We start from the raw sequence: 14657 nt of genomic DNA on the forward strand, positions 1-14657 counted from the left end.
GAAGCCCGTTGGCCAATTTATTCGGAAAATCGATATTTCTGGGCCCTTTTGAGTAGGGTGCCCATTCAAATTGGAGTATCTACAGGTTAAGATAAATTTTATTTTTTATCCAATGGTTAGTACAAGTATACAATCTAATGGTTGTGATAGACTTAGATTGTCAAGTTTACAAAAAATAACAATTGTATTTTCAATGTTGGCAAATGAAGCACAGATAGATTCCATCGATGAATATGTTAGAATTGGTGAATCAACTACAATTATATTTATGGAGAGATTTTATAGGAAAATTGTAGAGTTATTTGGGTAAGAATAACGGAGATCACAAAATGCTAAAGATATTGCAAGGCTACTACAAAAAGACAAAGAACGTAACCTTTCAAGAATGTTGGAGAGTCTTGACTGTATGCATTGGGCTTGGAAAAATTGTCCAACGACTTCGGCAAGACAGTACCTAGGACGTCATGGATCCCCAACTATAATATTTGAGGTAATGGCATTATATGACCTTCGGATATGGCATGCATACTTTGATTTACCAGGCTCCAACAATGTTATTAATGTCTTGTAGTCATCAAATCTATTCGTAAACCTCACTCAAAGTATATCTCCTCCTGCTCATTATACCATTCGAAACATAGAGTATAATGTTAGTTATTATTTGGCCAATAACATATACCATAAGTGATCAACTCTTGTACAAACAATATCCCAACCCCAAGGTCTTAAGAAATAATATTTTACAATAATACAAAAATCATGTCGAAAAGATGTAGAACGGGCATTTGGAGTTCTTTAATCAAGATTTACCATTATCAAGGAACCGACACATTTTTTAGATAAACATATTTTACATGATATTATGTCTGCATGCATCATAATGCACAACATTATTGTCACATATGAATGAGATGTAAATTTTGCCAATTCTAATCGAACACCTATCACAAATGTCGAGAAAGTGATAGATGAAACAGGTCGATTTCAACAATTTCTTGCTCGACATAAATAAATTTAAAAAAAAAAAAATGCTCACTATACACTTAAAAATTGCCTTGATCGAACATTTGTGGGAAAGACATGGTGATAGTTAATTTGGTTCAAATTATTATCAATGTTTAACTCTTTATTGATGTTTTATGTTTGTATTTTCATTATAAAATTGTTTAATACTTCAAAAAGTGCCTCTCTTGCTACAAATTAGCAAATTTTCATAAATGGATGAAGTAATGTTTTATTAATCATATCAATGTTTGGATAATTTTTTTATCAAATTGTTTGGACCTAGGTCAAACCATTATTCAATTTGGTTGGATCATCTTATGTATATATATATATAGATATATATTACCTTAATTTATTTTCATAAGTAAGAAAATCTTGCAAAATTGGCATTTCACAATCAAACATAATTTGTTACAAATTTCATCGAGTTTGATGGATTAATTGATTTAGTTTGGTCTTTAAAATATTAAATAAAAAATACTTTAAAAATTGTGAAGAGGCGAAAGTGACATTTAAATTATGTTACATGAAAAGAGGAGGTTAAAATGGACATTTATTAAAAAAAATGGGACACAATAGGATTTATTGAAAAAGATGAATAGTGGAAAAGGTGGAGCTTTAAACTTTTTATGTCCACTTCAAATATAAAGCAATGAGCAATGATTTAAAGTCACTTTCTTTAATTTGAAGGACGATTCAATCGTTTAGTTTTGTTGTCCGAACCTCCAAATTTGAAGTTTTAAAGCATGGTTGGAATTGCTCCAAGTTTTTTTTTTTTTGAATCGTGATAATATGATTAGCCCACGTGGCACACTCAATCGACTACCTTGACATGACAAGTTCGGAATCATATATTTGTGTCTCGGTATACTCAATTGCATTTCTCCATAAAAAAAAAAGTGTATTAGGAGGGAATCGTGTATATCGAGGAGCACAGATCTACAATTTCCGAACTTGTCATATCAGGTAGTCAATTGAGTTTGTCACGTGCGGTAGTCAGATTATCACGAATTTTTTTTTTTTAATCCACTTATAACTTTTACACATTTCTTCCCATATGTTACTTTCTCATTTTTTTGAGGAAAAAAATAATCATGTTGATGAGACCAATGAATTAAGGGTCAGATCCCTTGACTCTTAAGAATGATTCATAAAAAATTCCAATCCTTTAAATGCAAAATTCAATGACTGAGACTTATTTTCGTAATAAGAATGCCGAGTGATTTCTTGTCAATCATATAAAAAAAGGGACCCTGGTCCGTGAACTTTCAATCAATCACCAATAGTGTCCATTGTCGGATTTGTTAGTAGCTGGTACAGGAAGCCTTGCCGAAAGTTTCCTTCACTTTACAGATAGGGCAGACACATATAAATCTGGAGGGACCCACTTTTGAGAAAAATGTGAGGTGAAACCCTTTCCTTTAATATTTTCATCATTTCTAAAGGTCCTTTTGCTCATTTTGATTATCACATTAGCAATTCAACACTACGCCATTTAAATTTCATCAAAAAATTATATCAAATAAAAAATTATTTTGGACTCTAAGATCGTGAAATTGGACAGTTACTGAATTTTCACATAAGTCCTAAATTTAAAATTAAAATTGAACAGTAGAAAAAAAGACAAATTAAAAGTTTTTATTTTTAAAGATCATAGAATTTTGTCCTCTACAACCCTGAAGCATCATATCATGTTCTTGATGCCATAGGTTGAACCCAAGGACTTTTAGTAAGGGTCGAATCCTTACTAACATAGTGAGACTTGTCGAACTCAATTGTGAGCTATCAAGCAAACATGGACGTGGATCCCACTCCTTAATGTGAAGCAAGAGCAACAAAGACTATATGGATTTAATTATTAGAGTCGTGATAATATGACTCATCAGGTGGCATACTCAAATGACTCCATGACGTGGCAAGTTTGAGTATCGTAGATCTGTGCATTTCGGAATCCATGATTGCAACTCCTAAAAAAAAAGTGTATCCCAAGGGAATTGTGTATCCCGAGATGTATAAATCTATGATTCTTGAACTTATCCACGTCATTGAGTCATTTGAGTATACCACTTGGCGAGTCATATGATAAGGACTATTTATTAGTATAATAAATTATAAAACTAGTAGCACTGTAGTAGATGTGGGGCCAATGACGTTAATCCAAGCAGCCTCAAATACAATGGAATGCAATTATTATAGAAATATAATAATTTATTGAGTATTATAATTTAGTCGTGCCGAAGTGACCTCAATATTTGATTTCATATGCATGTCCCGAGGAGAAGCATCTATGATTTCCATACAATTTCACGTCTGGGTGTGCAATGTGAGGTCCAATCTTGATGTCACTTAAGTATTAGTCATTATAATAATATCTATCGAGTCTAGACAAGGAATGAAAGTTGATTGAAAAATACATTAAAATTGACTCCCATTGCTGATGTGGACGTACACACGTAGCCATAAATGCTTTTCACTTATATGTGTGTGAAAAGCAACTATGATTATCTACATGAGTCGTGCTGGGGTGACACAGTATTTATTGTGATTCTCACATTTTGACGTGGACATGCATACATAACCGTAGATTGGTTTTACTCGTATCACGAGGAAACACATGCACATCCCACGTCAGACTTGTGAGAATCGCAGTAAATACTTTTTGTCATTTCAGTATTTTCCTATGTACATACATCTTCGATATCAACTTTTACGTTACTTCAGTATTTTCCATAGATTTATTAATTAAAGAACAAAACATTAATTAAGATGGACGGAAAGTAGTGAACCATCTTTTAGGGTTAATTTGACATCATACCCCTTCACATTTTGCTGAATATTTAAGATATTCATTTCTTTTCTAGTAGATGACATGCCCTCTTTGACTTCTATCTTATTCAAGCATATTATTTCTTTTAAGGGTTTTGTAGGGCATATGTTAAAGTGCAATAAATACACCTTAGAAATAAGCGTCTAAGGGCATTTTGATAAGGTTTTGCATGGGAGTCTGAAAGATCACGAGGCTTCCAAAATGCAATGTTTATTTTGCTAACATGTTTTTTTATCTACTTTGAACTTCCTGGAGATACGCATGAAATGATTATGCACTTTTTTGGACTGTTGCTTTATGTTGCGTTTGGGCTTGGGACCCTATTACCCTCGTTTTAGATTGGGCTCCTCTCTGAGTCTTCATGGCTTCTGGTGAACTTGGATTTGGGTATAGATTGAAGCCTATACATATTGGTCTCATGACTGATGGTTTGGGCTTTGACACTAACCCTGATCCCAATTTATTATGTCATCCAAGTACGAACATTACACCAATTGGTTTCAGCTCCAACCCATTGTCACCACAAAATTATATTTAGGTCTCTCTCTCATCTGGCATCATTCAATGTGGCTTGGTTAGTCCTTGATGGTGACTACATTTGACTTAGGGTAGGGTATTTCCCAGCTTTTGGTTGGTTTCCTTGTTACTCCTCAAAGGTTTCTTGCCTTTTAGTATTTGGACTCAACTTTGGGCTTTTTAGTGTTTCATGCACGTCAGATGGACAATTTTTTATTACGTTTGTCTGACTTGGCCAGGTTATGATAGACAGCTCATGCTGGAATTGGATTGGTTTTCATTTCCTACATTCCTCTCTGCACCTGCATTTTTACATCAAGGAAAGCTCTATTGACAATTTTGGCCTGATGCTCACCCTGGAGTTTCTCTTTGATGGGCAAGCATCAAGAGGACTTCATATTGTACAATGTATTTGGGTAACCTAGTTTTGTGTCTAAATTAAGACATATCTCTTGTCACCAATGAATGCACAAGCAAGAAAACAATAAGAATAACATAAATTAGAAGAAAATCTGAGAAAATAAAGTCAAAACAAAGGTCAAAGCATGTTCTAATAGCTTAGGAACGGGAGTAGGAAACATTATCCCACTTATTGCAGTCATGCCAAATGACACGACTACGTCTATACTTTCTATTGAAATGCCATGTACCCTCAAGTACGATCTCCAACATCAAGCAAATTATTTGGCAAGGGTAAGTCATGGAGGTTCGCTCCCCTTAAGTCCAAGCCCCATTTCGTTCTAGTTTGTATATATTGAGCTTTTCAAAAATATATATTTATAATGCCAGTAGCATGCAAGAAAAGCTTATTTCAACGTGATAAATAATATCTCAAAGAATCAGTCCCACACACAAGTAATGCGCTCAATCCTTGGAGCCAATATCAATTCAATAGATCTTGACTTTCGAAACTCATCAGAGTACCAGTTCTGCAAGACAAAGTCGATCAAATTTGAGAAAATTATCACAACGCATCACTCCCTTTCAAATATCGTACCCCCATCGCAACTTGATCGAAGTGTCGATCTCATGAGCAAACTATTGGGACCTTAGAACAAGCTATTTCCATGCACTGATGTTGGTCCGTTGAGGGCAACCTTTTTGGAGCTCAATAATTAGACGGTTGAACTTCGTGTGAATGAGGAAGCGTGAGGTTTAACTACTTTTATCCCATAAAACCAAACAATGCAATGGGGTAGCCTATCAAACGTGATTGACAAGAGGCTAAAAGTACACAATTTCAAGTAGTTAAAAATCTTTGTGATTCGCTGCAAGCAACCCTCGCACAGAAGGGTAGTTGTAGACACCCCAAAATTGCACAACGATCTTTTCTAGTATTAAGAGGTAGTGTTGTGGTAGATTTTTTTTCTATCTGATGAGGTCTGAAGGCAGAAAAGAAGTCAAAAATCCACTCCCTGAACCACTTCCCAAAATCCATAAACCTAAACCTAAAACCTCCCAGAACCCAAACATTCGAACCCCATCCAAAATCGAAAATACTAAAAGTTTCAAAATATACTCCTAACCCTTTCGAAAGCCCAAAAACATTTCCCAAACCTTAAACACCCCTCCCACTTATTCCCGTACTAATCCCCGAATTTTTCCAAAACCAAGGGTCTGTGTGGATTAACTTTTCTAAGTGCTTCTAACTCTTGCGGGGAGTAAGAAACACTTTAAGGGTGTTTGGATAAATAGCTCCTGGAGAGAACTACTTTACTTTGGAGTCATTTTGGTGCTTTTTCACGAAGTATCGATAGTGCTACTTCTCTAAACTACTCTTACACGGAGCCACAAAACACCGTCAAAATGACGGGATTAGGACAAGTATGCTCCTCATAATTTTGAAAATTACAAGCATACCTTTAAAAAGGCAATTGTAATAATATTATATTACTATCTATTGATGTGGTGATAGCTTTTTGATGTAACATTTGAAACAAATATGCCTCTTATAAATTTTAAAAATTACAAGTATACCCTCAAAAATGCAATTGCAATAATATTATATTACTATCCATTGATGTGGTGTAGCATTTGGGACAAGTATGTCTCTCATAAATTTTGAAAATTACAAGCATACCCTCAAAAATGCAATTGAATAATATTATATTACTATGCATTAATGTAATGGTAGCATTTTAGTGTAGCATTTGGATTTGAATTTATAGCTCCCTCAATTGTTCACTCAATAATCTATCTATGAGGGTTCCTACCATAGTTGAAAGTTTCTTCTTGCAAGATTAATGTGAACAATTACACACAAATTTACTATCCATTGATGTAATGAAAGATTCTTCATTTTTTAGTGGTTGTATAATTGTTGGATGTTTATATAAGTTTTTATGGATAAAATTAGTAACCACTTTTATTTCTTTTGAAGCATAATTTGTTGAATTATAATGTTAAAAATAGTAATTAATACTCATAAGGGCAATCTGGTCATTTTAACATAATCCAGAATAATTCCCAAACACAAAACTCTATCAAAAGTACTTCTGATAGTACTTTTCAGAACTTGCATCCGAACACACAACAATTATCCATATACTTTAGAAAAATACAACAAAAAAAAAAAGAGTTGTGATTTTCTGACTGACTCCCCCTCTACACTCTCTATGTGGCATTCTATAGAACCATAGATTTTATTTTCTTGAGATGTACAACTGCAACTCTCATAAATATGTGTCGTTGTGTATCTAAAAAAAAGAAAATTTACGATTGTCATGTGTCATGTAGGAAGAATGGAAGGAGAGTCAGAAAGTCATTATTAGAAAAAGAAAATTCATCGAAGACTTGAGGCACATGACTTACGCACATGACTTACGAAAAGTATTGCTCACTTATTATTTAAGTAAAGAAAAGTACTTTACATATCGTTTCTCAAGTCCGTCATGGGGATGGATGATTAGGATAAGTCCAAGGGTGTGGTAGGTACTGATGAAGTCCACACGGTAATACCACAAAAATGGTGTCTAAGACATCGTGTACATACTTAAAATTAAACTAATAAAAAAAAGAAGATATTATATTATATAGCTATAATTCAAATGACAAGCTCTTTTTATTTCATAATAAGTCTTACTTAGCATTCACATGGAAAGTCTTTGCTCAGAACGCATAAATAAAATAAGTCCACACCATCTCTTGTAAACACATATCCTCTTTTTCCTACTTAACGTTAATGATAAAATGACATGCTAAAATTGTTTCGGTCTATATGCCGCCGTTGATGTGGCAAGTTCACAGAACTGTAAATCTTTTTTCTTGTGTATCCCGGAAAAAAAGATTTATAATTCTTTGCACTTGTCACGTTAATCACATACATTTTCTCCGTAACTTTATCACAATTGAAAAATTAAACATACTTTTTAATAATAAATTTTGTGTTGAAAAATACAATCACAGCTCCACATGGTATACTTTCCTTTGTCTCACATCAATAGCTCTATTGTAATAGCTGAATAGTAATAATTTGAGTGATTTTTCCCTTAGAGCGGCCTTTCGATATGTCGCTAAAATGACAAAATACATGGAAGAAATTACTTAAAGGATCCTGACGGAGGGATTTCTTTTTAATTACTCCCCAAGTTTTAGGGCTTCGTTTAATAGTGTTCATTTAGTAAAACTTTCTATTCTAAGAAGTTATTTTTTAAAGTTTTTTTGAAAACTTATGTAACAAATTAGGATTTTTTCAATATTTTCTTCATTTTTGAATGAAAATCGTGCAAGGATGAATCTTTTGGTTTGAAGTCATCTAAACAATTCATTATCTCAATTATTTTAGTCTATTTTTCCATGCATCTGTCAGAAAAACTTAAAAAAGGAAGATGGGTGGATTTTGCTAGTGAGTTCACCATTCTTAGTGTCAAGTTCCACATTTTTTAAAACTTTTCGAATTCAATAATAAAAAATGTTGAACTCCAAAATAAAAAGTGGTGAGCTCAACAATAAAAATGTTGAGTTCAACAACACAAATGTTGACCTCAACAATAAATAAAAAGCGGTGAGCTCACCAATAATAAGGGCCATTAAGAAATAAAAAATTTACTAAACGGACTATCAAACTACTCCCCAAAACTTAGGGACTAATGAGAAAGAAAGCCCTCCACCAGGGTCCTTCAAGTAATTTGACCAAATAAATAAGAGAAAATTTCTCTCCTACGGACAATGAAAAGCAGATGCCATGGGGCTATAGAGGACAAGATTCTATGAATTTAAAATAAAATAAAATAAAGGTCTTTTTTTATTATTTAATTTTAATTTTAAATTTGGGTAATCAACAGCCATTCATTTTCAACGCCTTGGATCAAGTTAAAAAATGAATTTTATTTTTTTAATATCAGTTTTTCCAAGAAATCTAGAAGGATTGACAATGTGGTGATCCAAGCGGAGCCTGGCCCTTCTAAAGATTTGAAATCTTCAATTAAAATTTAATGATCAGAGGATGTATGGGAAGGAGAGAGATGACCTCTATTGATTTTCACTTTTGCGCCACATTTCAAAATGGATGCGGTGTTGTGAGCTAAAAATCACTTTATTATGCTATTCCTCACATTCAATTAGTTACAACAAAGTAGTTCTTAATCAATATTTGTTTATTATTAATAAACATTCAACATATATTTTAAGGGTTTCAGATTAATTCATAATTTCTATTATTACTCTATTCTTGTCCACCATTCGCAGTACTCACCAATATTTCATTCCAATATATGTTTTTGGGGACATATACATATGACATACTTGGTATCATGGACAAGCAGGTTTCCAACATTTTGAAAGCAAATTCTGATATTTTAAGATGATCAACTCTATTTTAAGAGTGAGGTTAAAGAAGTATCAACTCTCAAAACTTCACATCGATTTAGATTTCTATTTAAGGAAAGCTAATCTTACTTTAAAAAAGCAGGTCATGATCATAGCAATGAAGTTCGATGTTTGGATTCAACAATTATTCAATGAAAGGTCAGCTTGCTTTAATTCACAAAAGACTTTCTTTTTAAAAAGAAAGATTATAAAAATGACATTTTTAATCAATAAAATAGATGGATTAGATTGCTGGATTTCCGAATATGGAAACAGGCAGTGGTCATGGCAGATTCAATTGATCAGAAAAGGGGAATAAATTATATTTCGATTCAATGATTCATCGATTTATTTAGAGAATCATCAATTAATTCCACAAATTGACGATTAATTCAATGAATAAATCAGGTGACCACTTATTTGCCAAAAAATTCCTGATTTTCAGTAAGAAAAAAAAAAATTCAAAGAATTATGGTTTGTTATGAAATCAGAACTTGATGAAGGAACCAAAAAGTTGGTCACTGCTCCCTTCTTACTGGTCCTCTCCCCTTTTTCAAAGAGACCCTTTGGCATGTTATGTAGAATTTCTGTAATTGGTGTGCCAGAATAAGTTGGGGTGGAAAATGTAAGTTCCCCTGAGATTATGCTAAGCATCAGATAAACTTGAAAGCAGGTGCATCAAAGTTAAAAAGTAGAATTAAACCTCATTACCCTCGAAAGTTATGTACTTGAAGGCAGGTGCATCCAAGTTAGAAGCAGAATTAATGCTCATTATGCCGCTCCACAAAGTAATTTTGGAAAAATTAGAGAATTTCTTTCCTCTAAAAACTTTAGAATGGTAACATGATCCTTTACTAAAAATGAAAATCGTCATTATTGTCCACGTGTTATCCCAATTACTGGGATTACCGTCGGGTTGTTGAAGGAAGCAGGCAATCGTACACTTGTTCCATGCGCGATGTCACAATGAGCTTGTATGAAGTTTGCACATCAGGCTTCCCCAAATCAATAATATCTTGCTTTAAACTGTACAAAATAAGCACTGGTTAGCTTCTCTATGTCAGACGGCCATTATCGGTTCTGAATGTGTTATCAAGATGAGGCAAATACAGGGTAGGGCATGTCATGGATAGGGCATTTATAATTGAACAATGTCTCCACACCAGTCGATTTTGAAACTCAATAAATTATACTTTTGATCAGATTTTTCAAGCTAATTGATGAAAGCATTGAATTACTCTAACCTTAGCCATTCGCCTGTTTCCTTGGCATGCCTTTCCACTGCTTTGTATAGGCGATCCAAACTATAAAGGACCAATCCAAACATGCATCGGGCATCTTCTTCCTACAACATGCAGAAACAAAATATTCTACATGAATATTAAAGAGCATTGGTTATCTTTGCATGAAATAACAGGAATTTTTAAATTATTCATGTGTGATTTTGTCTAGCCTTTGAACATAAATGACATCAAATTTTCATCAATCACGAGATGCAGTGAGGTAAAATGCCTAAACACATTTCATGAAAGCCTCACACACCAACTCTATATGCCTCTTCTGCTTCTTCTGAAATGGAAGAATATTACATCATCTGAACCCTGTTTCACATCACCTAAGGATCCCTTCCCCAAAATCAAAAATCCTAATCTGATCTCTTCCCCCAAAACTCATCTCCAAACTTCAATGGAGATGGAACAATTAAGAGAGATTGAGATTTAAGATGACAAATTTGGGTGAGAAAAATCAAGAGTTTTTCTGGATTGAGGTTGAAAAATCAAGGGTTTCCTAGATTGATATTGAAGGTGAGGGATTTTGAGAGAAAGATCAAGGGTTTTCAGGCTTGAGGTTGAAAACAGTATGAAGATAGATCTAGAAAGGTGATTTTAGGGTTTCGAATTTTTCAACGGAAAGATGATGGGAGAGAGGCTTGATTTGGACATCAGATTGCTAGGGAGGAGCGATGAAACTGGAGCAGGGTGGACACATCTCAAAGGGATTGAAATCGTGGAGAACCAGAATGCTTTGGAATGGCTTCTAGCCAAAATAGAACAAATGCTATTCCGAAGTCAAAGATAAATGGAGTGTGGAAGAATGAGGAAGAAGAGATTGCTCAAGGAGTTGTAGAGTTCTATGAGAAACTGTATTCTGAGGAATCCAATAACCGACCGACGTTAGACCATCTTCACTTTGATGCCATTTCGAGCGAGGATAGAGTGTGGTTGGAGAGATCTTTTGAGGAAGAAGTTTTTCAGGCTATTTAGGGTATGGCAAGTAACAAGGCACCGTGACCGGATGGATTTCCAATGGCGTTCTTTAAGGCTTGTTGGGTTACAACAAAATGTGAACTCTTGGCAGTCTTTGAGGGCTAGATGTTGGGTCTAATAGTACTTTCATAGTGCTCATTCCTAAGGTTACGGGGGTGGAAGATATTTCTGATCTTAGGCCTATCAGTTTGGTTGGCTTGATTTATAGAATCATCTCCAAGCTTTTGTCCTCTCGTATGAAATCGGTGATCAAAAAAATATTGGCCCAGCCCAGGGTGCCTTTGTGAAAGGGAGACAAATATTGGATGGAATACTCATTACTAATGAATGTATTGACTCTAAAATGAAGATGAATGTGCCGGGAATGGTGTGCAAGATAGACATCCAGAAAGCTTATGACCATGTAAGTTGGTCAGAAATAAGAGGATTCATTGAGTGATGAAAGCTTATGGGGCTCGAAAATAAGAGGATTCGTTGAGTGATGAAATGTCTCCTCCTTTTTCGATTTTATTGAATTGATCACCAAAAGGTGTTTTCAAAAGCTCGAGGGGTCTTAGACTAGGTGATCTGTTGTCCCCGTTTCTGTTCATTGTGCTGGTGGAAGCCTTGGGCCATATAGTTTCTAGAGCCGTGAACATTGGAGAGATGTATGGATTTGAGGTAGGAACTAATGGCCAAAGAATATCTCACTTGCAATTCGCAGATGATACCTTGGTTTTCTTGGGCAATTCAACTTCCCAGTTGAGGTTCTTAAGCAGCATCTTGTGTTGCTTTGAAGTTATTTCGGGTATCCTAGTTAATATTCAAAAGAGTACGATATTCCTGGTGGGAGATATTCCCTTGTTAGAGTTGGCGGTGGCTTCTTTTGGCTTTCAGGTTGGATCCTTTCGAACGTCCTATTTAGGGCTACCTTTGGGTGCCCCGTATAATAGTAAAGGTATTTGGGACCCGGTAGTTGAAAGAGTTGGGAGGAAACTTTCTTCTTAGATGTCCAAATTCTTATCCAAGGGAGGGAAACTGACTCTAATTAAGAGTTTGTTGGCCAAAATCCCCAACTATTTCTTTAATCTCTTTACCCCGTAGCATGGAAAATAAACTTGACAAGATTTGCAGAGATTTCTTATGGAATGATAGAGATGATATGAAAAAATTCCCTATGGTTAGTTGGAAAAAGATTAGTTAGCCGAAAAAACAAGGTGGCCTTGGGTTGCGTGGCTTTGGTGAGATGAACTTCGCACTTCTTGGTAAATGGCTTTGGAGTTTAGAGGGGAGGATAATGGTTTGTGGAGGAAAGTTATATGTAGCAAACAAGGTGAGAAGGATCATGGGTGGGAAAGTAAATATGCGAAAGATCCTTATGGGTGCGGGGTTTAGAAAGGTATTCTTAAAGGTTTGCCGAATTTTAGGAGTTTTGTTAACTTCAAAGTGGGTAGAGGGAACCGAGTACGCTTTTGGGAAGATCATTGGTGTGATGCTCTCCCGCTTATGGAAAGGTTTTCTTCCATTTCTGCAATATCTACGAAAAAAGGTAAAACAATTTCTTATTTTAAATCGGGTGAGGAAGAATGGATGGATTGGGACCTTGGATTTAGGAGACACTTTAATGATTAGGAAATGAATGAGTTTGGGAGCCTATTGAGTTGCTTAGAGGGGTTTCATAATAATCCTCACGTTAAGGACAAGAGGCTTTGGGTGGCATCTAAAGATGGGACCTTTTTAGTTCGCTCCTTTTATTCGATGAGGGTTCACTACATGGAGACTTTTCCTACATCCAAAGGTAGCTTGGGGCACTAAAGTTCCTATGAAGATCTCTAACTTTATTTGGCTAGTTACATCAGGGCATCTTCCTACAATGGATCAAATCATTAAGAGAGGAAGGATTACTCCAAATTTTTGTGCCTTGTGTAAAGCAAATGGGCAATCTTCTAATCATATACTTCTTCACTACAAGTTTACTCATCAAATTTGGGATCACTTTCTCTCGTTGTTTGGAATCTATGGCTGCCTTCTTCAACTCGGTAAGCACCTTGTTTGAGTTTTGGGCGCATTGGGGCTTTCCTTTTCGCAAGGCAAAGAGGATCTTGAGGAACATTACCCCTTTCGCAATTTGTTGGGCTGTTTGGAAGGAAAGTAATAGAAGAATTTTTTATGGGGTAGAAACAGATGTAACTAGGTAGTGCACTCGGTGTTAGCCCTTCTATTTTATTGGGGGAAGCACTCTAAGGTATTTAGAAGTGTTTTTTTTTTTTTTTAAGATTTTCTTGTAAGATGAGATAGGATTTGTAACTAGGAGGATTAGCCCAGTAGGTAAGGTTTTTTTCTTTGTTGCTTGTTTTCTTATTTCTGGCTGGATATCTCAACCCCCATTTGTACATTTTTTTTAATTCTGTAATACAAGCTCAGAAGAAAATACCACTCAAAATCAGGAAGATCAAGTGACAATTAGGGAGAAAGAAGATAGTACCAGTGGAGCTCAGCAACAAAGGGTTATCAATGGGGTTCATAGTACAAGGTTGGGGAAGACCAAGAGGTCTAGTGCTCCAAGCACTAAATAGTGGGCTGCAATGGTTGGGAACAATGTTCGGGCCTCCTCAAGAGGCAAGGGAAAACCTAATGTATTATCCCCCAGAAAAGGGTGAAGATAAAACCATAGTAAAATGCCCAAAGGAGATGATGGAAAGAGGTGAGTGGGCTGGTAGCTTAGTAGGCCAATTTTTGGGCCATAAGTTCTTGTTTTCTGTGGTAAAGAGTGTTGTTAAGAGACTTTGGAAGCCAAAGGGTTCTGGGTTCTCCAAAGGGAATAAACTCTTCTGTAACTTTGGGGAGGAGGAAGACAGACAAAAAGCTCTGCAGCAGGGTCCTTGGTTCATCTCAGGTCGAATGTTAGTGGTGAAAGAATGGATGCCGAGCATTAAGATAGACAAACTTGAGACTTTAGTTATACCAATATGGGTCAAGATATACAACCTCCTGAACCAGTTATGGAACCCAGATACTATCGGCTTTATTGCGAACAGGATTGGAAAACCATTGTTTATGGATAGCGCTACGAAAGAACTTATAAGAATGAACTATGCAAGGATCTGGGTGGAACTAGATGCTGAAGAGGAGCCTCCAAAAAGTCCCAAGCTCAGTGTGGAAGAAGGGAAAATGACAAACACTGAAATTGAATACGATTGCTGGCCCCCCAACGTGATCAAACTGTTGCACCTTTGGGCACTGAAAGCAAATCCCCT

General features: G+C 35.5%; 1 protein-coding gene and 1 pseudogene across 1 annotated transcript in view; one reads left to right on the forward strand and one right to left on the reverse strand.

Moving 5' to 3' along the window:
* Window positions 1–385: 385 nt before the first annotated feature.
* On the forward strand, window positions 386–910 carry LOC147396316 (uncharacterized; annotated as a pseudogene).
* An 8918-nt stretch (window positions 911–9828) lies between these two features.
* DGS1 (dgd1 suppressor 1) overlaps window positions 9829–14657 on the reverse strand; it is a 77159-nt gene continuing 72330 nt past the window's right edge. Inside the window, exons 13-14 of the mRNA XM_086452015.1 lie at window positions 10399–10499; window positions 9829–10180 (exon numbers count right to left, since the gene is read on the reverse strand). Coding sequence (XP_086308141.1) covers window positions 10060–10180; window positions 10399–10499 — 222 coding nt within the window. The 3' untranslated portion in view covers window positions 9829–10059. The remainder of the gene's footprint in view (window positions 10181–10398; window positions 10500–14657) is intronic.

Source organism: Akebia trifoliata, chromosome 8 (assembly GCF_017979445.1).
Source record: "Akebia trifoliata isolate Shusen 1 chromosome 8, ASM1797944v1, whole genome shotgun sequence".
NCBI classification, from domain to species: domain Eukaryota; kingdom Viridiplantae; phylum Streptophyta; class Magnoliopsida; order Ranunculales; family Lardizabalaceae; genus Akebia; species Akebia trifoliata.